The sequence below is a fragment of the Typopeltis vanoorti genome, chromosome 1 (assembly GCF_054136105.1).
Source record: "Typopeltis vanoorti isolate ZY-2024b chromosome 1, IOZ_Tvanoo_1.0, whole genome shotgun sequence".
In the NCBI taxonomy this organism is placed as follows: Eukaryota; Metazoa; Arthropoda; class Arachnida; order Uropygi; family Thelyphonidae; genus Typopeltis; species Typopeltis vanoorti.
This window is the reverse complement of record NC_143549.1, coordinates 142,214,585-142,241,186: the sequence shown is the minus strand read 5'-3', so window position 1 is coordinate 142,241,186 and position 26,602 is coordinate 142,214,585. Positions and strand designations below refer to the sequence as shown.

Genomic DNA, 26,602 nt, shown 5'->3' with positions numbered 1-26,602 from the left:
ATCTCAGAAAGGAACGTGCTTGACGGCAGCTGCTAGCCGTGTTCGCTCGTGGGCAAACCGTCGATTCTTATTCGTTACAGATATTAAATTCTAAGAGATCCTTTTTCTTTTTCTTTCCCTCCCAAATACAATTACAGTCCGTTAGGTCGAAGGCCACAGAAAAAGGCGGCGATTAACATGCAAATAGTCATTCCTTGCACTTATGTCTTCATCAAGTTAGTTTCCATTGGAATTCTAAAAAAAAAAAAAAAAATTGCATCCAGTCCCAACACGGTTGTTAACAGAATTAAACTATTGCACTTTTTATTCTTCGTGCTATTGTTCCAGTCACTGCTGGAATAAAAGAGATCGCTTAGTCGCGCTACCAACCGACTTATAATAACGAAGTGGAGTTCAAAGTGTTTAGTTGAGAGCCGTGCTTTCAAGGTGCATTATCGTTTTTGACTGCGAATTGCTTCGTTTACCTTCTAATAAAACGAAGGAGCTTGCAGATAAGAATTCAATCGATATTACAGATTCAATGTTTTTAAAAGTCACCTGACGCCTATTGGAAATTTTTAGAGGTTTAGGAATCAGATATTCCATCCAAATTGCATCGTTTTGCTAGTGGTAGTCAAGGAATGATTGACGTCATCTGCAGAGTAAGTTTGCATGGATAAGGTATCACGTGATTCACTCAGATTTCGAACGCAATGAAGCAGATGGAATCCAAGTTAACAAATTTATATCTTAGCAAGTTACTACTATCCAGAGAGCCGAATTAGTCACACAATATATTTTCTCGTTTCTAAACTCTTTCCACGGGAGTTCTAAACACGCAATTCGAGTTAGCACCACAATCATCTTTAAGAGAAACAGGTTATCCGTAGTATGGTTTTGAAATCGATGTAAACGTCAAATAGAAACTGCATTTCAGTCCGAAATTCCATACGCTTCTGCGAGCATAACATAATCAGGTGTGTATTCAGGTAGGTCTATATGACAAGATTAATTGAATTTTAAATATGTGGCTCTGGAATTTTCAAGAATGAAAATATTCATTAGTGTCAATCACCAACGAATATGTGAAATTACTGTCGTTTAAATGATGACAGTTAGCACGAGGAAATGTTTCCATGTGATGAAAGATTAGACATGACTAACTGCTAATAAACAACTTACGAATTGCTTAATACGATAGCATTATGTCCAATTCGTATGTCTGAAAATTGGCAACAATAACAACCAAAGGCTTATATGCAACGTTGATAAGTGCTTAAAATTTAAAGTCTTACTCTCAATTGTTATTATTTGGATGTGGGGACCATCTGAAAGAGGGAAGTGTGAAACAAAACAATGCGTGCGAAAATGAGAAGATATATTCACCAAGCAAACAAAACAAGGATAAAAAATCACGAATTCATACCTCACTAGATGGCGCGAGTTTCGATAAAACTGGTGAAATGGATGGATAAATTGCCTCCTGGAAAAAGTGCAATTGAATGAGATGAAAGAAAGAAAATAATCAAAGGCATTTATAAATAGCAAATTATTAAAACACGAAAAGGTCTGTTTTATGCATTCCTGAAAACTACTAAAACCAGGAAATTCTTAGGAGAATTCCGTTTCTAGTAATTGCATACTTCATTAATTCTAGCAGCGTGAATGGTGGATTACGTAGTGTGTAGGTGGTGTAGAGTGTCCTCCGTGATAAATAAACAATTGCTGGCCTGATTGCGATAGTTCGCTTACTCGCTCTCCAACTAACAGACTGCTGTTCAAATACTTCCCTGGGCATGGTTAATGTCTTGAGGTGGGAGATGTAGGAGAAGCAGCTTGAAATAAATTGATGTTTAGTTAGATGACACGAAATATAACAAACTATTAAAACATTTTAAAAAAATCTCTTATCCCAGCTATTTCGTAGGTAAGAATCACATAAAAAAAAACGAAGAAAATGAATAAAAAAATCCAGTCGAATTATTTCAAGGTGATTATAGCAATGGGCGCCGTAGCATGACGGACATGCTAAATAAAAAATACTTTCCTGAAGGCCCGCATAATAACAGTATGACAAGACAAATCTCTCTTGACTCATAATAACCGGATGTACAGATATTTACCAAGGTGACATGGAAGTCTTCAACACAAATTATAGTTTGCCTACTGTTAATATTGATCGACGTCTGTCCTGATAATAAGTGCACGCAGATCTAATTGCAGTGTCAATTAGATTATTTGAACCTTAAAATCGACCTAGTAAACTGTAGTACGAATATTGCAGCTTACAATTTAAAAAGATAAAAAAAAAAGCCTCACAGACATCGGAGTTAGAGATAGGGACACAAATCCCCATATATAGAAAAAAAAAAAAAGATTCTTTCATCTATATTTTCTGAATACCTCTCTTTTGAAAACTTATCTTTGTGTCTTTAGAGCATTAATTACATTCACTCTTTCTGACTTTAATTGCTGGTATACAGCAAAATAGTTTTTCCCCAGGTCCCTACTTTCTGAAACTATCCAGCATAAAGTTGGTGTCAGATTTAAGAATAGCGGCGTAACTAGGCTTTTAGCGCCATTGGCGATTCGTAGCTAACCGCCTTGGCAAATGTGAAATATGAAATTCACGTTAATAAGTTTTTCGTTATTCCAAACCTTACATACATACAGTACTAATGTATTACAAGTTCCACAGCTTCGTGTTCAAGATAAACAGAAACGCATGAAACTGTAAACTGTTTCAGTATAAATGTCATGTACACATAATTAACATGATTTTAAAACTCAACTAGTTTTAGTTATACTACGAACATTGTCTTGTAAATTCAGAGAGGCAAATTTTCTGTCAAAAATTTTGTTATTAGTAGTACTAATAATAATTATTAGTTATTACTACTGCTACTAACTAATTATTAGTTATTATGCTCAGAGCTTAATGAAAGACCAAAGTTGGTTTTTTTTTCCTGTCTTGAATCATCCTGACTTTGACCATCCCGCTTGAAATATTAAAAATATTACAGTGCGATCTCTCTCATACGGAGCCTGCTGTGTATTCGCAACATACTCGTACGTAGAAGAGATGTCCTAGACTACAGACAATGGAAGTGATAAACGGGCGACTTATGCAACTGTTAATTGCTTAATCACAATTTATCTCTTTAAACATGTTATTTTCAGTCCCGGAGAAAGAGAAAACCTGGACGAAGAAATACAAGATAGAAACCAGATGAAGAAAGGCGAGAGAAAATGAAAGCAATGTCAATAGTATCATCATATAACGACCGGTGAATTCTTACCGTAGTTTTCCTTGGAGAAAATGCGCTGAATTCTCTGTTCCCATTATCTTTGGACGCTGAATCCTTGGATACACTAGCACCCCAACTTCCTTCCTCATTGATGTATCCGCCAGACGGAGGCCTCGGGCTAACGTCGTCCTTCCGACTATCGTCGTCACAGTCACCGTTGCCCACGTCTACGTTCTTCAGTAGAGGAGGTTTGTCCCGGAACTGTTTGCAAGAGTTCATCTGCGTCGGGGAGTTGTTATCGCTACCGCTACTGCCACTGACGGGCGACCACAGATCCCGCACTGTCGTACCGCTAGACGGAGGAGATGGGCCTAGGGGAAGAAGAGAAAGAGTGCTCGGTGGGGATGCGGGTGTCGATGGCTGCGTCATGGAGGTGCCGGATACGGGAAGGTTGAGCACAACACCACTTGAGACGTCGATCCGCGAAGGGTCAGGAAGAGGATTCACGGAATTATTCAGCTCCATCACTGTCGCCACCATGGGGTCATAATGTTGCTTTTTGCCGACCACCTTCTTAGCCTGACAAATAAAAAAAAAAAAAAGAAAGAAAGAAAGAAAATGAGTACATTCAACAGATTTCGTAGTATGTGATAGAGAGTGAGAAGCTATAAGTTATTTTAGACTAAAAATCTTAGTAAATGCTTCTCGCATCCTTCAGATTCGAAATGGCTTTTTCTTCTTCCTTTTTTTTTTTTTTTTTTTTTTTGCAAGCAAGACCATATCATTCTTCCAACTGGATTACAAAGGAAACTCCATGCGAATTAAAATAAAATGTGTTAGTAGGGTAAAACGTACTTTTGCAGAGATCACGTGTAATGATTCGCGTGTCTTTTTTTTTTATTATTATTTTTTCCCCACTTTATTTATCTGAAACGGAACTATGCTAATGCTACTCTCTTCCCATTTCCATTTCCTGGAATTCTGCATTCCAATTTATATCTCAGATAAGTATTATGAACCATACCAATTCCAGACAACTAGCAAAACGTATTTAAATATCTTCATAATCAGAGCAGAAGTAATTGAGAGAGAGAACAAAAAAGCAACAAAATGAGGAAAGTGTGTTATTTGAACAAATAAAAAATACGGCATTACAGTAAAGAAACAGAGTGTGTGCGTGCATGTGTGTGTGTTTCATTTCATACGAGGACAAATATTAAACCTACGCACATAAGAAAAGTAACTTCGTTCTCTTCTATTAGAGCAAAGTTATTTGAATAGCGTCCTAAAAATAAAAAAATAAAAAACTGCATCCTCCAAACTTTTAACTTTTATCAACTGTAATGACAAAACGGAGAACTTCAGGCCAGAAGGAGATCAGAGATGCCCATTTGCTGTCCTAAGAGAGACAGAGTCCCACTGCCGCTTTTATAATACATTCTCCCATGGAAAGCGCGAGCCGTATATCTGTTGAATAATGCAGTCTCTAACCTGCGACAGACAGAACTTTTTACCTGTGCGCTACCGCAACGGAAGCGTCCCCAAAATTAGCAACAAGTACTGTAAATAACTTTCCAAAGATCCGTTAGAGGGCGCAAGCCACCTATAGCAACAGGTAATTTGAACTCGAAGCGGGTCAACATCTGCAAACACACACACACACACCAACAGAAAGATGCGGCCGCCGCATCCATTTGCTGGTAGATAAAGGGATTTATAACCTACACGTGCCGCATATCGCATATTGCATTTTAATAATCCGTGAAGAACGAGACGACGCTGAGATGACGACAAACTGAACTCCCGCATCTTCGCCAAACACTGCGAATTCCGTCGATTGGAAACAGAAGTCCAGGGAATCCCCAAGGTATTGAAAATGGAGTGGTTGATATCCCTCAGATACGACCTGGAACAATAGGAACATTAATGGGATTGGTTGCCATAGTGACGGGAGGGAATATGTTACCAAGTTGACAAGATTCAATTGCAGTTTGCCGCTCCTAATGCCGGCAGTGATCTGCGGCCTGAAACGACACGCCGGATTAAATGAAATCTTGTTTGTCTAGCTGAACAATGAGCACGACCGATCCCCTACACACAGCAAGTAAGACTGGGCTGGTTCGAAATACATAATAACATGGCAGAAGCGCTGAAGATATGCAATACACTTAGGAATTTGTTCGGCGTTAGGTTGTTTTTTTATTTATTTATTACTGGGTATACTCTGAGCACAGAAGTAGAAACGCACTTTAACATCACTATTTTGGCCTTCAGAGAGCATCAGTGGCACTAAGAAAATATCAGAACTCCGCACTAAATCTGCCCATTTAGCCGTGTAATAACAACTACTGAAAGATATCCAGTTTCCTTCCAACTTCGTCCTTGGAAGGAAAGCTGGATATCTCTAGTACACATTTCCTATTGCTTCATGCTCGGAACTTCTGTAGTCAGACAAAGTTGCACGGAAAACTGAAGCTTACATTCAACTCTGCCAGTTAAATCGAATTCTCCAGAAGGGCATTAGTCCAAGTGACCTCCAATACTTTCTACAAGGGCGCGCGCGCGCGTGTGTGTATGTGTGTTTACAGAAGATTTGAATTGGTGATTAAAATTCATGTTATTCCCACCAGCCATGAAAATAGAACAACGTTGGTGTGTGTGTGTGTGTGTGTGTGTGTGTGTGTGTGTGTGTGTGTGTGTGTGTGTGTGTGTGTGTGTGTGTGTGTGTGTGTGTGTGTGTGTGTGTGTGTGTGTGTGTGTGAAGCGAGAGAAAGAGATAAAACAATCATTAAGGACCCCTAAAGTCCCCAAACTCTCAGCTCAACCCAATAGGGGTGTCAATTGTTGGCGAGTTCCGATAAGTGACCTCTCGCTACGCAACATCTGGCCAGGTAATATGCAACCGATGTATAATTGAATTTCTGTCTTAATTGCTCCGCCCCGTCTAACAATTAATACAAGCGACGCACGTGGCCTGAACTAATTACACGGCCCTACGACCTCCGGTAATTGTGCTGTTTGTTCCGCTGTGTTAAATGTAAACGCGCGCGCGCTTGACATAACATTAATTAGATTTCACTTATCGCATCCAAATGTATAGCTCACTAATATCGGAGTCGTAGTTACCGTTATGGAAAGGGAGAGATGTGAATATGATAGCAGACACTGGGAATACACAAGCATACACATCTACCCTTACAATAATTGCTGTTCCAAACACATTTCAGTTGAAGGTTTTTTTTTTTAAAAACGTAAAGTAAGAAAAGTGAGAAATCCTGTTATTTGTAGAATATGTTAACATAGCTGACGATCAGTCAGCTGATCACAGACATTGTCAAATTTTATTAAGCATATAAAAGGCCCATAACGTTTATTATTAGAGACGTGAGTGGACGAACCAAGATGATGTTCTAGAAACAAGTTCCTCCATTGAACAAATTACATTCTTTTTCGAGTCGAAAGTGACTCGAATTACATGTTTGGTCTCTAGAGCAGATTACAAGATTAGCCAACCTTTACTCCATCCACTGTGATAGGGCTTTTCAAACTTCCGTGGTTTGATGATTTTTCTATGTAAATGATGCATTTCTCTGATACACTGTCCTGAACTGCCATAGGCTAGCGAAACGTAGGATTTACGAAAATAGCATGTGGTTATTTTGTTCAACTGGAAGTAATCTTCACTTTGGGTTAACATTGACAAATGACAAAACTGTGGAAAGAACTGATCTCTTTAGTTCGAAATAATAGACGGTTAACTGTGTGAGAACCTACTATATTTTAAGCCTATTTATGAAAGATCAAACTCCTATCGTTTTCATAAAAATTGTAATTTTTTTTACAATTTAACCACTCTCTTTAGTGGAGGCATGAATTGGCTTCGGAGATAAAGTTCCGTTTAGTCTCTAAACTTCTTGAATTATCTGATCTTTAGTACTGTAAACCCCACTCGCAGTAAAGGTATTTTTATATTTATTTCACAGTCAAGGTAAAAAATGCATTTCTTAAAAATGCTTCATGGAGACTTTTCATCTGTTATTCATCCCTGACTTGATTATAACACATAATGTTGGAAGCCTTGGAATGCAGTTCTTGCCTTTTATGTAATGAACTTTTACATGTTAAGATTTTCATCATTTATTTCTGGAGATTGTGATTGTACATTTCACTTGCCAGTTTCACAAAGCCATATGCGTAAATAAATAAATCTGTTATTCATCAAACTCTAAATACACATTTAGAACAGGATGAAGAAATAATTTCACCAATAAAGAATTTAAAAAAATTATTCTAATTAAGTCGATAAACATCTATAACAATTATGAAATATATTATTATTTCGGTAATAAAAATATTTACTATTCATAACTGTTCATAATTTTCACATATATTACATTGTATATTACAATGAGCAGTGATTTAAGCAAGGTATTCGTGTTGGTATATTAATGTTAACGAGGTGACAGAGGACAGGATGGCTTTTTAAACCACAGAACTATTAGAGAAAGTACCATCTCTATGATTCTCTATCCTCAATTCTATAAAGCGAAGCACATTCTTATGTGATTATAGATCACATTCTTATGTGATTATAGATCAGATAAAATAGATCATGCACTAAGCAATTAGTGCTTGCTTAATCATAAAATATAATTAATTAATTTTTTTTTATTAAATTTCAGGACAGATGCTCTCCATCAGAATTTTTTGATACGTTACATACGAAGAGAGAATACCGCCAAAATAATCCTCCTTACTATATCGCCAAGTAAATTTACTCAGTTATGTAGGTAGGAAATCAAATTTGGTCTGAAATTACGATTTACCATTGCCCTGTACTCAAAATGCCTTCTCAACGGGTTTCCTTATTTGAGTAGAGATGAGCAACGACCTTTTAGTGGGTAGAATGCGTTTTGTAAATTTTTCCTTTGTAAACTCTCACTGATCAGAAGCAGACAAAATACAGTGAATTGTTTTGTTGTTGTTGTTTGACACTAAAACTCGTAGCCAAAAAAAAAAAGTTGAAGTCGTGAATATTTAAATGAGCAGAAAAAGATGTAGCACATCTGCAGAGAGCTCTCATCAATAACTCGACACCACAAAAGTTAATATAAACATGACGCTCCTCATAGACTAGAAAAATATCTTAACAAATAATAGTACTACCATTTTCCCTTTGCACACCGTAATCCATTTTCAACAAAAACAGTAAACTTGAATATTAAAAACAAGATTCATTCATTAATGATTTATATAATGATCGAATTTCATTTGTATTTGTATTCGAAAATTTATTTTTTGAATTTTTAATTTCATTTTCAGTTTTTAGCAGATATACCATCAGAAAAAGTCATCTCTAAACTAAACCATCCATTACATAAAAACGATATGCCAATGAAAGAGTGAGTGGGTAATCATTAACACTAAAAGGTGCCTTCATAGTTCCGTCGGTTCTGACGATGCTCTTTGGATCAGGGTTCGAATCATGTCTAGGATGAAGAAACTTTATAAGGGTTTTTCATTCCTCGTAAAGGCACATTGGCCTTCAGAACACAGGCAATTTAAAGACAAAAATACTGTTGGTGGTGGTGATGCGTGGTAGATGGCGTTGATGTAGTTGTATGAAGTAGGAAAATTAAGTAGTAAGGGAGACGGCGAGATGTGTGTAGCGGAATGGAGTAGAGTGCCCTCCCGTGATGAGTCCATGGACTCCTTGGAGATGTCACTGATAATAATAATATAACAGAAGAGGATATTCCCGACTGGGAATATCCGTGCATGTTGTCGCCTATTAAATATATTTCAGTTTTCATTGTCAGCTTACACTTTCAGCCAATTTAGTGCCAAAAGTATAAAATTCGATGTAAGGAAGCAAAAATTATTCTATGGTCGAATATCAGAACACACTCAAAAAGAATCCTCGAAAGCAAGATGTTCTTGATTGTCTCCTCCAACTATGATCAATAAAAATAATATACTAAAGTAATAGCAATAATGCTTGGCAATGAAGGCAATACATCTGCGTTACTTAAACAAACTCTTGACAGAGTACTTGTTTAAGTATCCAGAATAACCATCCCTAACAAAAAATAGTGTATCTAAATAATAAGTACAAGTGATAACAGTTAAACTTGTGAACTTCTTTGCAAATAATTGTTTAAATCTTCTTAAATTTGTTTATAGTATCTGCTACTATAACTTGCGAAGTTTATTCCAATCGTTGACTCTGTCATTAAAATATTTTTTTTTAAGTTCTTAACCTAGAGCAATCCTTTATTAGTTTAAGATTTTGCTCCCTAGCAAGCGATTTCTGAAAAAATGCAAAAATATTCCAATAATTAAATTTGTTCATTCTCTTTAATAGCTTTACAGACCTCAGACACACTTCGTTTTGTGAGCCTTGTCTCTAATATTTAAACACAAACAAGTTTTTTTTTTTTTCATAAGAGTATCTACTTATTCCAAGATATCAATTTAATCATTTCCCCGAGCATTCTCCAGCTAATCAACATTCTTTCTAAAATGGGAGCTCCAAGCTTAAATGCATTTTTCTAGATGAGTCTTAACCACTTTGTATAGGGAAATAGTTAAGCCCGTGTGTCCGTTGACGAAATGTTTAAAAAAAATATAATAAAGGAACTCCAGTTTACGATCCAAGATTCCATACTGCATTGTTTATGAAAGATTATATTAGACTCCACTATTATTCCTGAGTCTTTACATCATCCAATATTCTGAGTTTATCCTTACCTAAACAGTAAGTTAGTCTTAATAAATTTTTGCTGTCCAAGAGATATATTTTACAATTTTAAGCTCCTAAATCTTAATTTCTTTCGATCTGCTGAAGCAGATCTGCTGAAGCTCTTGTTCTTCGTTATTAATCCCCCCCCCCCTACTTTTGTGTCATCTGCAAATTTAGAAGTTCTACTTTTAATTCCATGATCAATTAATTACTGATAAAAAAATTGGGAATAAGAATGGACCCAATATCGATTCCTGCGTAATTACACTAGTTAATTAGTTAGTGGTGGAGTGAATCGGAGATATGATCTTTCAATAGTACTCTGACATTCCTTCCTTACAATCCTTCTACACACTTCAGTGCCTTAACCTTAATGTCGTATGTTGTCTCCAAATAATAAACAAAAGAGAACTGTGTGACGCAGTATCGAATAGAGCGCATCGTTTCTACCCGAAAGGTTGTGTGTGTGTGTATATATACCTACTCTATAATATAAAATGATAAGCTTTTTTTGTAACGTTTTGTGTCAAGTTATTTGAAATGTTTTGAAACTCAGGGGCTACCCTGAGTGTCGAGTCTTCAAAATTCGAGTCATTCAATGAGAATAGGCCTACCAGTCCTGGTTGCACGAACCACTCGTGCAACCAGCCCTGCAATTAATTACTAAACAAGTATGTTTCCTTGAGTAAGAATAAATGAAAAAAATTACTTCAAGTGTCAGCTTTCTCTGTGCTGTCTTCAAACGAACCAATAACATTGACTTTTCTTCTTTAGATGTCAAATATGCAAATATTTGACATGCATTTATAACAACTGTATACACTTATACAGTTGTTATACATTTAGTCGTGTTGTTACAAATGTCTTTAAATTACTACAGCTAAACGACTCCAAAAAGTCAATAGGCGTTTTTTTCTTCTCCTTTATGTGACTCACCCACGAAAGACTGTTAGCTATATTATAACTAGTATACTATACATTATGATTAGTAGGGATGTTAATGTTAGAGACTAACCACTCAATATAATCATCTTCTGCTGGCCCATCTGATCTGTATGAAAAGTTATTTATCATAATCACAACTATCATCTGTTTGTAACGCTTAAATTTCCGTACAAAATCTAGTTACCCCTAATGTTTGAATTGACGTCCAAACACTTCGTATTTATTAATTATACTTCCCTATTTGTATCTACGAGTATCTATCTATTTACCAGTGGCTTTTAACAGGCACTTAAGCACCCACAGCTTTCCAAGTATGATGGACTTCCCAATCGTAATATAAGGAATAGGAAGTTACCCCTATGCCTCTAAATATTCTTGTCTGCAAACTGAGTGTATTCTCCTGGCCGGTTTGTCTGTTTTTGAGGGACGAAAAACCCGAGTTTCCGGGAGAAAAAACCCTCTACCTCCGTATGAGACTGGCTAACTCACCTTTCTTCGAAAGAGATCACATAAAAGTTCCTCACGTCACTGACGGGAATTGAACCCAGGTCTTCCGACCAAAGGGCTTCGTCTATACTGACTGAACTATGGAGACTTTCCTATTTGTATACAGCAAAAAAAAAAAAAAAATATTGTTTAAAGCTGTTTGTAAATCTTACACAATCCCCATAAACATCGGAAGTATTATCTGTTGACCTCAAGTGGACATTCCTGTTAAGATATTTATTCCTGGTTCATAAAACATCAGATTTTCATAGCTCAGTTTCGACGAAGTCCTTTAGTTAGAAAGACTTTGGTTCAAATCCCGTCTATGACGCAATAAACCTTTATCAAGGATTTTCAAACAAAGGTAAGTTAAGCCGGTCTCATACACAAGTGGAGGTTTTTCTCTCAGATACTTGGGTTTTTCGTGATTCAAAACAAACTGGCATTGTGAATACACATAGCTGTAGACGAAGAATGCTATTGGACAAGGAACGAAATGGGAGACTACCTCGTTCTATAATTGAATAATTAAGAAGTATTGCTACTCTAACAACCATTAGGTTGGTGGAGTAGCAATGCATCGAGTGCCGTATCTCTGGTATTTAAACATTTGTTTATTTACAAATCGATTCGTCAGGATCCATCTCCATCATTCTGAACTCAGTTGAACATGGTTCTATTTATATAATTGTAAGCTTTTAAGTTTGCAATGGAAGTAGCATTTAGTGCATTTTTTTTTTAAATTATTGTAAGAGATTTTCTTTGTTCTTAAGATAAGTTATAAAGTACCTAATTTTCATATTTTTCAAATTAATCAGCGTTTATTCCAATAACATTTATTTTTTTCACTTAATCTTAGGTATTATTAATTTGTTTACGATACACAATTATTATTCAATTATTCTCTGTCAACTTTACAGAAAATATTTCGAAATGGGTTTTAAATCTGATCTGATCCTGTGGCTTCCTCTCGCTCTTTGAGAAGATTGTAGCTGATTAATGGGGAGATAATGACACAAGGTGGTTTCTCGTTGCCTTCCTTGCCTTATTTCTATGACTGTAGCATGTGTGTGTGTTCACGGGTCCGGTTTGCCTGCGTGCAGGATGAAAACTCCAGATAAACTGGCGGAAATGAACTCAACCAGGACAGTCGTAAACTGCTAAGCACCTAAGGCGATGGCTAGGAAGGGGGCATTTGGGGAAAACAGTAAAAAACGAGAAAAACTCTATCTGAACAAAAAAAAAAAAACACGAATATATAAAAAATTAATATATATTTGCTTGAATGTAGGGAGGCATATACCTAAACAACGATCCTGTTCACAAAAAAGGTGATCGTAAGAGTTTGTCACCAACCTCCATAATGGTCCGAGTGATTAACGTATTAGTTCTCCAACCAACACGATGCTAGTTCGTAAAAATCGATGTTTGTGATTGTTTTTAGATAGGAAATGAATGTCACGTCCTATGTGAGACTACCGCCCTGCTCTTATTGGAGGCCTCAAATGATATGAAACAGTTCCATGTTGGGTATCCAGAGCAGAGTTTCTGGATTAGGTAAAAATAATAAAAATAGAAAGCTCCCCGGCCTACCCAAGGTACTAATGTAGTATGGGTTTACAGAGTTTCGTTGGTTGGCAATCACATAAAAATCCTATCCATTCCCCCCCCCCCTTAAATTAAGTGAAATAAAAATAAGCAAGAACAGTTTTGGAATGCAAACAAAGTAAACACTGCAGCTGAGACTACATCCCAGTTGTAATCAGTATCAGTCCTCGACTCGTCAATCCCCGCCTTATGTTTCTGTATGGTCAACAATCTTGAATAAACCAAGTGAAGCGTGATCCGCTTAAAATCTGGATTTGGATACTGCTGCTTCCAGAACAGCAGCGAGAAAGGGATTTAACTCAATCGGAGTTAACAGTGAAAATTTAGAGGTTTATTATTTCCTTCATTCTTCCGTCCACAGATGACTAAAATTGTGTCTCGTACATACCGGTTTATCAATTTCCTCCCGTAACAATCAAAGTTTCGTCTACAGTTCCTCCTCGAAAATCGTGTATCGGATGGGCAAAATGCGAACCATTTCCGTCAGCGCACACAATGGAAATGACTAGCGTAATAGAATCGCCACTGTTGCTTGCTTCTCCAAATACGGCAAATGTCAAGAATAATATCGGCTTAGGTTTATGCTTTTGACAACCCCCCGCTACTTTGTTTACGGTAGGGATCTGTGGTACGTTCAGAGACGTCAAACCTGTCTTGCTCAGCCAGTCAGCCAGCTGGTAAAATGCACTGTTTGTTGCTGGGATATGTCGATTTTGATTGGCTCTTAAATTGCTAACGTGAGATTCCAGTTTCTCCTTTCAACAGCAGACCTTTTTCTTTTAGCATTTAAAATATAGGAATTTTGCTTATGGCGAGGGGTGGACGCACACAGAGGATTTTTGAATTGGATTTTCGGCTTAATCATGATGCATATTTTCTGTAAAACACAGAAGAAGTAATAATTAAACAGGAATAACGATTCTAAACGTTATTTGTATACTGACATTAAAGTCTGTATGCTGCTTCTATTACTTCAGGCATGTATTTGCATGAAACTCAGTGGTAACGTATTACAGAAAGGTTACGAAATGAAAGGGATTTTATCGCCCTTTTAGATTTGTGTGCTGCTCCATTATCATAGTCTGGTGGCAGTCAAACTTTTCAGATTTCTTTGTCATTTTCTTTCTTGTCTGCTCTTGATCCATTCCTGAATGTATATTCAATTACGCATGCATGTAGAGAAGAATTATGCTAGTTTGAGGACCACAAACTAATCAATATAGCGACATCTTGCGGAGAATGATATCATGCGAAGTTTGTATATTTATATTTGTATATGTATATTTGAAATTAAATGTAATAATTAATATTTTAATAAAATTTTAAAAATATATTATTTTTTAATATGATCTCGAGAATGGGGCATACCCTCCCGTCTTCCTATAGGATGGACAGTTTGTACACTCAATTTACTCTGTCTACCAGGTGAGTGATCATTGATGAGTATCTATGGTGTCACTTATCGTGTATTCCTTCAATAAAAATATAAAAAATAAAAAAGTAAAAACTTAATGAATTTAACTTTTTGATAACTGAAGTTAGGGGTTGTAGTTTGGTGAAGACTGCATATGAAAGGATGTTCCACAGAACCGAGGTAGATGAAATGAAAAATGAATATAAGCAGCAATTCAACTATGAAAGGATACTGGCAATTGTTACTGGTGTTAATGCAGGTTTTGAAATGAGAAAAATGAGAGAATGGGAGAAGCATGACAGGTGCCAATACTGTTGAACAGTGGACTCATAGAAATATCTACAGAAGACGCATAATATAGAAACTGACCCCTTCCAGACAGCGCTAGGGGGGGGGGGGTCTGTGAATTACCGAACTGCCCTCCTCTTCTGAACAGCATCAATAATTTTTAGAGATTTTAGGAGCAATGAGAGAGCACTGTTCCAAGGTTTACGAAAGTGAAATCTGAACAGAATCAATAGCCAGAAAAATAAAAAGTAACGTCTTGAATTAAAAACACGGATGCTTAGAGAGTGATGTGTTGGTGCTAGGAAAGGCTATGCGTGTCAGTCCTAGAAGAAAGCTCTGGCCTTGACTGCAAAGCTTAGCATTATCAAAGGTAAGGAGAGAAGAATGGTCTTTTCAGCGAGAAAAAAAGACAAAAGAACTGTTTTGGAACTATTGAAGGTGACTAGGTTGTTATCACCTCATTGAAGGATGGTATCAAGATCAGTGTTTAGAAGACTGATTGTAGGGGGATCTTAATGTTTGAGCACAGAAAACTTTGTTGTATGAGTAGGAGGAATGGAACTATCTGATGACAGAACTCTTCAATTCTAATACCCATACGTTCCTGGATAGGGTTTGAGGTTACTGGGAGGTCGCTTACCTATATAAGGAAGGCGATTGAAATATCAGATCCTTGAGCAACACCTGCATTAATAGAAAATTTGAAACGCAAACGCCTCCATTACAAGCTGTGAATGAACTAAGAGAAAACTGAAATCCGTAATATCTTGAGATGATCTCGATGTCAAATTCTATCAAATGCCTTGGAAATGTCAAGTGCAATAGCACAGATTTTTCCAAACCATTCGATGACAGGTGTTGAATGGTGATAATGTAGACGCGCGAGATCTGCTGTGGATATTAACTGGTAGAGTCCATCATGTGGTGACTGATTAGCTAACTTTGGGTGCTTAGCATCCACCCCACAGCATGGAGGCAAGCCTATTTACAGTACATTCCAAAAAGTAATATGACAGCTGAATATCTTATAGTGCAGGGTGATAAAGGGACAGGCGTTAGTTCAGGAACACATCGCTTAAGCACAATAGGTGGCGTACCATCAGGATTAGAAGCCTTTTTGGTATCCAGGTTCTTGAAGATTCTTCCATTTTTCTGAGAGAAGGCCACATGAGCCATGCAATATAATGTTCCAGGTAAATATGGAGGCGATTTGCCTTGGTCATCTATGTAAGGGTTCGATTAGAAGAATAGTGCCAGTAGGTCAGCTTTATCTTTAGACGATGTTGCAATACTGCCATTTGGGTTAGAGAAAGGAGGCGAGTTTTCTCCACTTATTAATGATTGTTTTGCAAGTGTTATTAGGCTTTACAGTAGGCTGTGAATAAAGCTAAAGTTTTTGATTCAAGATATAATATGAGTTTTTTCCCTTCTCTAGACCTCCCTGGCACACTTCTTGGAATACATCGCTTGGATATTAGTGAGAATTATAAACAGAGTAGGGAATTAAGGCGCTCATTCAAACATGGATAATTTCTGTAACACGATCACAACAAGTAACTGATATGTTTTTAGTTTTAGTCCGAAGGCGGAAAGGAGTAAATGTCTCGGAGGTCTTCCCACTTGGCATTGTAGTGCTAAAGGATATGATGTTAAGAATGGCTGAGGGAAGAGCATTCCACTACAGATGACATTATGATCTGAATCACCAAGCGAGCAGCCATTTTACATACCGTAAAGTAGACTCAACAGTTCCGCATACTACTACTACTACTTGACCTCTTTACGGTTGTGACTTCGCAGCGGTATTATGCACCAGCTGCTCGGGAAACCTATATTGTCATCATGGGGTTTGGTGCCGCAGGCGGCCAGACTGCGAACTGCTTTGTTGTTGTACCCTCTAATATGGAGGAGGTGGAGGGACGGCGAGGATCTTGCTCTCTACAGTTTATTTGGCATGCCCGGTATCTCACACTGCATGTTAAAAAATTCAGTGTGGGTGACAAAATTGGGTGTAGGGAAGAAACATATATCAGCCATTTAAGGTCCCAATAAGTAACTGGGCGGTGTTACCGAAGATGGAGGTCATACCTACTAAGTCTAACTGGCATGTCCTTCAAATAGGAAGATAACCTCTGACGGCGGGAATCCTCGCTGATAGCACGAATGTCCCTTTTGAGGAAACGAGCCACACGAAAGTGAGAATGACTTGATCAGGCAGTATATTGCCATCGAGCGTCCAATAGTGGGCCCTATGTCCCTTTTTTAAAAATGTTTTCATTTTAGGATTTTTACATCCATTTTTGTTATTGCCATCGCTACTGATGTCATTTGTATAGTATTTGACTTCTCATAATCATGTAGTGTAATCTCTAGCAAAAAATAACTGTAAAGCCTGATTCTATCTGCATCCGAATGGACTCAGAGTAAGTCGCTCATTAATCAGTTTCAGATATTTAAACGAGGAAAACATTTCATTGTAAAATACATTTCTTACTGTGGAATACACGCGCGCGCGCTCTCTCACACACACACACACACACACACACACACACACACACACACACACACACACACACACACACACACACACACACACACACACACACACACACACACACACAGAGTGAATCAACTCAATACTCCAAATTGCAGAGTGTGTGTGTTTCTCTTTCATAAATTTAAGCCAGATTGGCCTCTCTGTAATTGGCCTGTCTTAATTTTGGTCTGTAATTTACTGACTTTTTAGATCTTCTTTCGTAAATGATTTTCAGATGATGTTTCCATTTATTTCTATGGTTCTTTATTGTTTTAGAGGTGTATGGTTTAATTCTTTCCAGGTGTCTTCATTTCGTTTTTCTCCAATGTCTTATAACTACATGGTGGCCATAAAATAACTTTCCCTCTTTGGAGGCATCTGTAGCTAAAACCAATAAACGGAATGAGACCAAATTTTATATTGAGACTTTTGAAGGCATGGGGAGATGATTTCCGCGAAAAAAGATTTAGTACTAAAAGTCGCCGACAGGGGAAATTTTGGCGCTGGTGGAGCCGAAAACAACCGGATAATTACATTAATTACGAGCGCTTGGACCAGTACTGGTCCCTGTGTCGTCGAACACCGCAGTAGCAACGTCTGTTACTATCTCTTCTTGCACTGCTTTCCGTCCTCTGCCAGGTCTAACTCCTAGTGATCCAGTTTCTTCAAACTTCTATTCATAGCTCTCAGTGCTACAGCTGACATAGGACCTGTACGCAGGTTACGAAGCCTTCTAAATTCCCCGAAGGGCCGCTACGGCATTGCAGTGTTTAAGGTAAAACAACTTAACAAGTAAAGCACGCTCAGGCAAAGTAGGACGTATTGAGCACAATTCGTTAGTCATTCGAATAACTGCTTGAACGTTCCCAATCCCTTTTTAAGTGGAATCGGTGGCGCTCACGTACGCACAGTAAAATTTGCATAATCCTTTTTATCTCTGTTTACTGCAAATATTTGACTGCTTTCAGCTCCGCCAGCGCCCAAAATTTCCCATATCGGCGACTTTTGATACTAAATCTTTTTTCGCGGAATTCATCTCCCCATGCCTTCGAAAGTCTCAATATAAAATGTGGCCTATTTCCGTCCATTAGTTTTAGCTACAGATATCTCCAAAGAGAGAAAGTTAATTTATGGCCACCCTGTACTATGAAATAATAATAATAATAATAATAATAAAGCACTTCTGATAACTGGTGGCAGCATAAAATAAAGACAGTATTGGAAAACGAAACAGCAAAAATTCTCTGGGACTTTGGAATACAAACTGATCGGCCTGATCAGTTTGTATTCCAATAGACCTGACATCACAATTATCGAACATCGACAGGTTTGGATTATTGATATCGCAGTACCCAGTTCTTTAGTAACAAAGAACTGGAAAAAAATTACTAAATATCGAGATCTGGCAATCAAAGTTGGCCGACTGTGGCTTGGTGTACTGGGTGCAATCTCAAACAAGCTATCCAACTAATTACAGCAATTAAACATCAACGAAGTGACCCCCCCCATATGATGTAAAAAAAACAGCATTACTTGGAACAGTCCATATTTTACGACGCTACTTTACAGACTATTCTTAGATTGATGGGTAGAATCTGAATAGCTCTGTATCACCAATCAAATTGTTGTTTAAATGATATTTGTATTGACTGTGTATCAATTATGTGAATAAAGACAGAGCCTTATAAACAGAGGGAGCTATGAAAGCTCGTCTGTAGCAGGCTTTTATAAACAATTTTACAAATAATGCCCATGTTGAGAATGTTCATGGAACTGTACATTAGGTAATATACCAGGTGGGGCTACACATTCTTAATTTGCCTTTTTGGCTTCTATCATTGGATTCATTGTGTCTTTAATATTCAGTTTATCTTCTAGAAAATTTGTTAGATATGTCTGAATGCTTTGTAACTCATTTTGTAGTCCGAATAATTAAAATGATTAACTTTCTCAATTGATTTGGCTAATAAATTTCTTTTTCTAATTTATTTTATAATTATCCAACTTTCAAGTTTACCATGAGAATAATCTGAATTACATTAAAATAAGCAAAAAATCTCTATTCCCGTAAAAAAAAAAAAACTTCTCGGAAAATGATAAGAAACAGGTCAAGAGCATAATTATTGAAATGGACTTTGGTGGACGTTGACCCGGAAGTCAAGGACGCTTATGAGCTCAGGAATAAGTGCTTACAACACGAAAAAGAAACATGTCCGTTGCTACGGTAACATATCAATAGATAAACAACCCTGGAAGGATATCTACGCTTCTCCGCAAACCCCCGACAGATCATTTTACACTCAAGCGGACAACTGAGATTTTTCTACATAACAAATGATGGGGTATTTCCGTGCACCACGCGAGAACCCACAGTTTCAAAGTGCTGGCTGACTTATCTTTAATCAGTGACATTTCGTGTCAGATTACCGAGCTCATTCTGGAAAAGCTAAACAACTACGTACAGGATAATTCGGACTGTCTAACACGGCAAATTACGTTATGTCACTCCAAAGTCACGTAAATGAAATGGAAATGCTCTCTTGGATTATCCGATTATCTCCTTCACTTGTGCCTCGAGTCCAAAACGAGGAACAGAACTCTTTCTTCTCATGAAGTGAGTGCATTCGCTGTACACACTTGAAAGAGAAGGCTAATACGCATACAGAGTTCAAGTTGGCCGTCCCCCTTTAAGTCTTTTTTTCTGGGGAAGTAAGAAATGGAAAAAGGAAAAATAGAGCATACTCTGTTCTTCGTTTTTCATCTCTTGTCCCCTGATAATATCCAAGGGCAATGCTTCGATTGTATTTGGTTATTTCTATTTCCATACTTTTCTTCCCAAAGTAAGACGAAAAATCAGAAAAGAATAAAATCACTATTTTCTTATTCTGTTTAAGTATCTGTGTTAAGAATTCTCCTTTCTCACTATTCTTGTTTTCTGAATTAAGAGATGAGATGAGATGAGATGAGATAAGAATCTTCAAATAATATCAACAGTGCTTTTGTTACAGAAATTTTTCTCTCATACGGTTTTCTGCTTGTGTAAGCAAAGAAAATAAAATCATAAACAATGAAAGGTAAACCAGGAGTCAGCGAGCAGGAAAGAGTCCCGGCCCACCCCCTAAAAAAGGATTTTCTTTTGTATATTTGTGTTACGAATTCTTTTCTTCATAATGTTTGTTTCCTTATAATCATCCAAATTCTTTGTTTGAAGTGGAATTATTACAAGGATGACGCAGCCTTGTAGATAAGATTTAAGCCAAAGTACAAGCTGAAATTATAACATTTGCTCAATTAAGAAGAGATGAATTTTTATGAATACATCCAATTAGAAAATATGCATTTAATTCAAACCATAAACAAGTAAGAGCTCCTCTGGAATATATTCAATAGTAACAATGCCTTTGGATAGGAAAGCCTGAAGTTCGAATGCCGCCGAGAATGCTACGAATCTTTATAATGGGATTTTAAGATTGATGATAATTCATCAGGTCTCACTTCCTTTACGTATTAGGCCCACAGCATATATATATATATTAAGATAATGATAAGAGATGTTCATCCCATGAACATCTCTTATCATTATCTGTGAATGAAGGAGGGATGAGATAAACAAGAATATCTCAACATCTACACTCTTAGAAAATTAAAAATTTCGAATACAGTACATCGCCCATTTCGTGGCTCAAGAACTCATTATGCTTATCTACCAAAAAAGGCTGTGTTCGAATCTGAGTTAGATATAGGTCAGCGGAAAATCCTGCTTCAGACAAGTTAAATAGTTTGTATGAATTTTCTTGAGGAAAAAAAAAAAGCCTTAAACCAGAGAGTATGTGATGATAAAAATATTTTCATCAAAGATTCATACCAATTCTTGAAACAATCAGTGTACAGTTAATACATGTCAAATAAATTCTTTTCTAAAAAAAACATTAGAGTGAACACTGAAAAGAAAATAAACTCAATCAGAGAGGTATTGAAAAAATTCAGAATTAAAATGTTCAGAAGATATTACACAAGAATGATGAGCATATATACAAATTCATAAATAGAGTATTTTTAAGTCTTCCAACGAACTCAATTTCTTTTCAAGTCTACTCAAACCGAAAGGAGAAAAAATACACAACAAATAAAAAAATAAGAAAAAAACTGAAAGTTGGTGGATATTAAAATTTACGTCCGTAGCTTTAGCATAAATACTCGCAGCTGCTGGATGCCATCTCCTGCCTCGACTTTCTGCATCTAGATAAGGCGGACAGAAGTCATCGACCACCGAAAACGGGTCACATTTTCATGACAAGTAGGAGGACACGACTGAAGGAGAAGTCACCTATGACGCAGCGTGGGGAGGCTACACAAGAGGAGGCATGAGTAAAAAAAAATATATATATATATATAAAGACCTTAATAATTCTTGTAGGAGAAGTTCTGTGCTGTGGAAGGATACAAACGGATGTTGGGTTTTTTTTTTCCCTCCCTTTTTCGATGTGCTCAAAAAAAAAAAAAAAAAATTGAAGCACTTGTAAAGAAAGCAAAAACCTCTGGACGAAGACAACAAATCCATAATAAACAGTCTGATAAACAGACCAGAACGAAAACTGAAATGAATGTGTGCTTACAGCGCACACCCAAATCATAAATATCATCTTCATAGAGATATACGGAACTAAGTTCTCTATAAATTCAGTACTAGACCCTCTATTATATAGAGTCTAGTACTGAAATATTAGTACCAGTAGATAGTCTTCCCACACAGTTGTTAGGAAAACTACTGCGCCACGAAATATAGAAAATAACTCCGAACAGAAACTGGGATAACCCAACGAATTTTTATAACTCAAAACTACAAAATTCAATTTCTTTGCTAACTGGAGCTATGATTTAAATTTTTGGTATAATCTGTGAGGAACCTAAAAACAATCAAGACAGATTTGATTGCAATCCAAAGTACTAAATTAATGAAACAGTTATCGTATGGTATCATAAGATCTATCGACTGTGAATCCCTCAAGAGAAGTGATATCATAATCAATTTATTATTGGATTAAATCTATTTTTCTATAATTAGTAGTGGTAAGAATTACCGGAAAAGTCAAATAATGCTAACAGACGTTAATTTGCTGGTTTCGAGAGACACTGGTTTGTCTCTCTTGCGAAATCCAAAGTATGAGATCGGCTAATTCGTTTTCATTTGACAAACTTCATTGGTGAGACTCAAACCCAAAGCTTTCCAACCGAAGGACAAATGTTGCGTTACAGAGTTGTTGTTTTTTTCCTTCCAGTAAACTGTATGCGTATTCTGGTCAGTTTACATGTTTGTGGAATAATAAACCCAACTCTGGAAGAAAAAAAAAATCTATGTATGTAACCGGAATACACGAAAACCACCGTAGCTTGGTAACGAGGATGTTCTTCTTTGGTTAGAAGGTTCTTTGTGTGCTTTCGAGCCTTCGTAAGGATTTTCAAGCTTCAGTTGAGTTAATCGGTATCGTATGATCTTCCCCATACCTCTTCTTCTTTAGGTAACTGGTGTTTCCTCCTGAACAAGCAAACCGATCCCACAAACAATCCCCCCCCCCCCCCGAAACGTTTTTTTTTTTTTTTTTTTTTTTTTTTTCAAACTAGCTTATCTTCTCTTCAACCACCAGGTCTCGGGTTCGAATCCCGTCTTAGACATGGATGTCTGTGATCATTAGGTGGTAGATGAACTTCATCGCCTAGTATGCGTGACCATTTCCCCGCTTACTGGAGGCCCGATGTGGCTTGAAAGAGTTCCATGTTTGATCTCTAGATCAGGATTTCAGACTATGTAACAATACATTTTAAAAATATATAAAATTAATAAAAATAAAATTAAAAAAACCCTTCGCCTACCTATAGTATGAATGTACTGTAGGTTTGCAAGAACCTTTCATGAGCGGTAGCTACATAAAAAAAAAGAAAAAAGAGCACGGCAATTTACATAAATACGGTTTCATAGACTTCGTTCCTTTGACCGTAACTTCATATACCTACTGGCATAGTGACAAAATCTACAGACATAACACACCTGATCGTAGGGAAAGCAATAGAGGAATGGAAAGGGAAGTCGATCCATCTTTCATTGAAGGAAAGAAAAAGATATACATATAGCAGTCTGCATAATGATGCCAGATAAAAAGTGAAAAATCGATTACTTCAACTTAACAAAACTGTCAAGAATTTACCACGACCATTAATATAAACAAAGGAAAAAACTATGAAAACAGGAAGAATCTGGAATGATATCAACATCAAATTGAATGAATGCACAGCAATCAAACACTTAGATATTCATTTTTACTAACGAGCTGAATTCAATAGAAAAGATATAAATCCACTAGAGTGATCGTCTGGTTGAACGTTTATTATTATTATGTGACATCTGCAGGGATTGCAAGGACTCATCACGAGAGGGTACTCTACTTCGCTAAATACATCTCATCCACTCCACTACTACTTAATTCTCCTACTACGACACTGCTAGTATCAACGCCATTTACGCCCATCATCACCAACAACAGTATTTTTTTTTGTTTGTAAATTGCGTGTGTTCTGAAAACCGATTTGTTTGTAGGCGGGATGGAAAACCCGAGTTTTCGGGAGAGGAAAAAAACCCTGCTTCCTCCGTATAAGATCGGCTAACTCACATTCAATTGAAAAAACCAATATACGAATTTCCCTCGTTACTACGAGAATCGAACCCAGGTCTTTCCAATTGAAGGGCGCAATGTTCCGCTGTTCTTCCAAATGCAGTACAGAGGCACCTAACTTCGATATAAAGACGCCACAAAATACTGGAAAAAAAACAGAGAACTATCAAAAAGTATTGAAACGGTACGTCACAATAATATCAGCGATATGTTTGCCACAAACTTTGATCTTAGAAGTATTAGAATATCAGAAAAGCAGAACAACAACAAAAAAAAAAGACTCCTTGCATTGGAGATGAAATTTTTCAAGGAATATGAATTGAACTAACAGGACCGAGTTTAAAATTAATGAAAGAATCCAAAAGGAGCTGAGTTACTTACCAAGAAACAATTTTATATAAAATGAGGAAGATACAAATCTAAACATTGAAGTTCGCCAAAGGATTTAAGATCTACAAAGAGCCCTCTGTTGCATTGCAAGAGGTCAAGGAACTACAGATCTAGTGTGAGTAAAGACATCAGTCCTTCATTGACAGAACAGAATAGAAACATCTACTTACATACCTACAATATGCCTGCATAATAAATATTGCAATCAGATTGCAAATGCGTGTATATATATATATATATATATATTGCGAGAGATAGATCAAAACATTCTGCTTTATGGTGGAGTTTTTATAGATATAAGTGTTTTCTTCATATGTCTAAGAAGTGTTCAATATTATGCACACAGAATGATTGGACTGCTATCCATCTCAACGTATAATATAATATTAGTCATATATTCCATCATTTGTTATATGGTATATGAAGTACTGTCATAACCTATCTAGATAAAGTCTTTGGAGATAAAAGAAAAACTGTCTTAAAATCCTAACATGTTATATATATATATATATATATATATATATATATATATATATATATATATATATATATATATATATATATATATATATATATATATATATATAACAAATATGCTGTTTACATCATTTTTCTCCTTTGTATTGTATTTCACTCAGAAAACGGGCAACTCAGCCTCGGTGAGTTGAACAAAAGAATGTTCTCCTAAATGTGCCACAAATTATAAGAAGCCATTTAATATGCTTATGACGTCTTAAAAATGGCTTGTCTGGGTATTTTTAAAAATAGAAACAAAGAAAGATGTTTCATACATGGAAATATTGAAAAGTCTTATTTTTTTATTGCAAGCCTCAAAGCTTCAGCTTCTTTCTAATTTACTTCGAATGTCAATACATGCTGCCATTTTAATTCTTCTTATTATTACTATTTTTAGTCATTTTCTCATATGGACCAGTCTCCTTTTCTTGAAATCCTTACGTTAGCCTTTATTTTTTTAAGGTTAATATATTTCAATAATTATTCTACTCTATTAAAGGAGAATAATATTCACGGAAACATCACATACGCTGTCATTTTCTTTAGACGTCATGAAACCCTGCAAGTACATGAAGAGCCAGTTAGTAGAAGCATACACTACCGCTTGATATCACCACGTAAGCTACACTGCATGTAATCGCTCCTAAACAGGTTTTTTTTTTTTTTTTTTGTATTTCCCATTTTCGGAGCGGTTTTATTTTTCGTCAATATTTTGCGCAAGATCTCTTTGTAAAACAGATCTTCGGAGTTTAGACTAATTCAAGAGGATAAAAAAATAAAATAAGAAAATAATAAGAGACCCTGGAAATTAATATATTCGAGAGTGAATCCTAACAAATAATTTCTGAAAATACCAATAAAGCCTATTCAATAACAACCTACACGCGAAGATCAGAAAAGGCAGAAGGCAGAATGTTTAATTAAAAATTTCGACTGAATACGAGAATAAATAATGCAAAGTCCACTTGAAATCGTATGTACTATTTACATTTATCAAAAACTGAATTTAATTAGTAGAAAATGAAATAAGCATTTTGAAAGAAAGAAAGAAAGAAATCATTAGAGGTGATCGCAAACCTTGGAAGGACATCACTTTTTTGTCTGATAATAAAATAAGCCTTGTAGCATTTGACTGTCCCAGCCATTCTAGTGACATGCGTGTGATGGCTATCTCAGAAAAGAAAAATGTTTCTACAATAGCTAACTTTATTATTATCATTACCGTGAAAGATGTCCGAGTGCAAATGATATGTTGTGCTTTAAGTAAGACTAGTTGTACGATAGGACACACACAGAGAGCGACTGTAATATTCATGGCTTGCAACACAAAGGCAGACTTCTTCACTAATGTGAAAAACTAATCCAATTAGTAAAGATACGAAGATCTCAAAATACGCAAACTTCCATTCGCCTACAAAAAATAAAGTGTAATTGAAACAAATGCGATGCAGAGACGCCAAATTGTCTTGCAGACAAAAATAAAAGCGACTGATAAAACTCGAGTATTTATTTTTATCCAAGTGTTTTTCACGTTGGTTTTTGAGAAACGAATCTGCTCATTACAGACAACTAAAAATATGACTGGTGAAAAAAAAAAAAATTGAATTTTTTTTGGATTGTTTCATACAAATGAAATATTCTATTGTATGTCTACAGACAAAGGGTTTCGTTTTTTAAAAAAAGTAGATTGAAAATGAAGGAAAAAGAATTCGAAGAAAATGAAACAATTGTTTTACTTAATTTGCCTAGCGAGATTATCCAGTGAAATCCTTGGAATTTAGG

The 26,602-nt window shown here is 36.4% G+C and overlaps 1 protein-coding gene across 1 annotated transcript in view; it reads right to left on the bottom strand.

The window, feature by feature from the left end:
* LOC150110491 (uncharacterized) overlaps nt 1-26,602 on the bottom strand; it is a 330,267-nt gene that overhangs the window by 16,198 nt on the left and 287,467 nt on the right. The window contains exon 6 of the mRNA XM_090399510.1: nt 3,279-3,806. Coding sequence (XP_090255636.1) covers nt 3,279-3,806 — 528 coding nt within the window. The remainder of the gene's footprint in view (nt 1-3,278; nt 3,807-26,602) is intronic.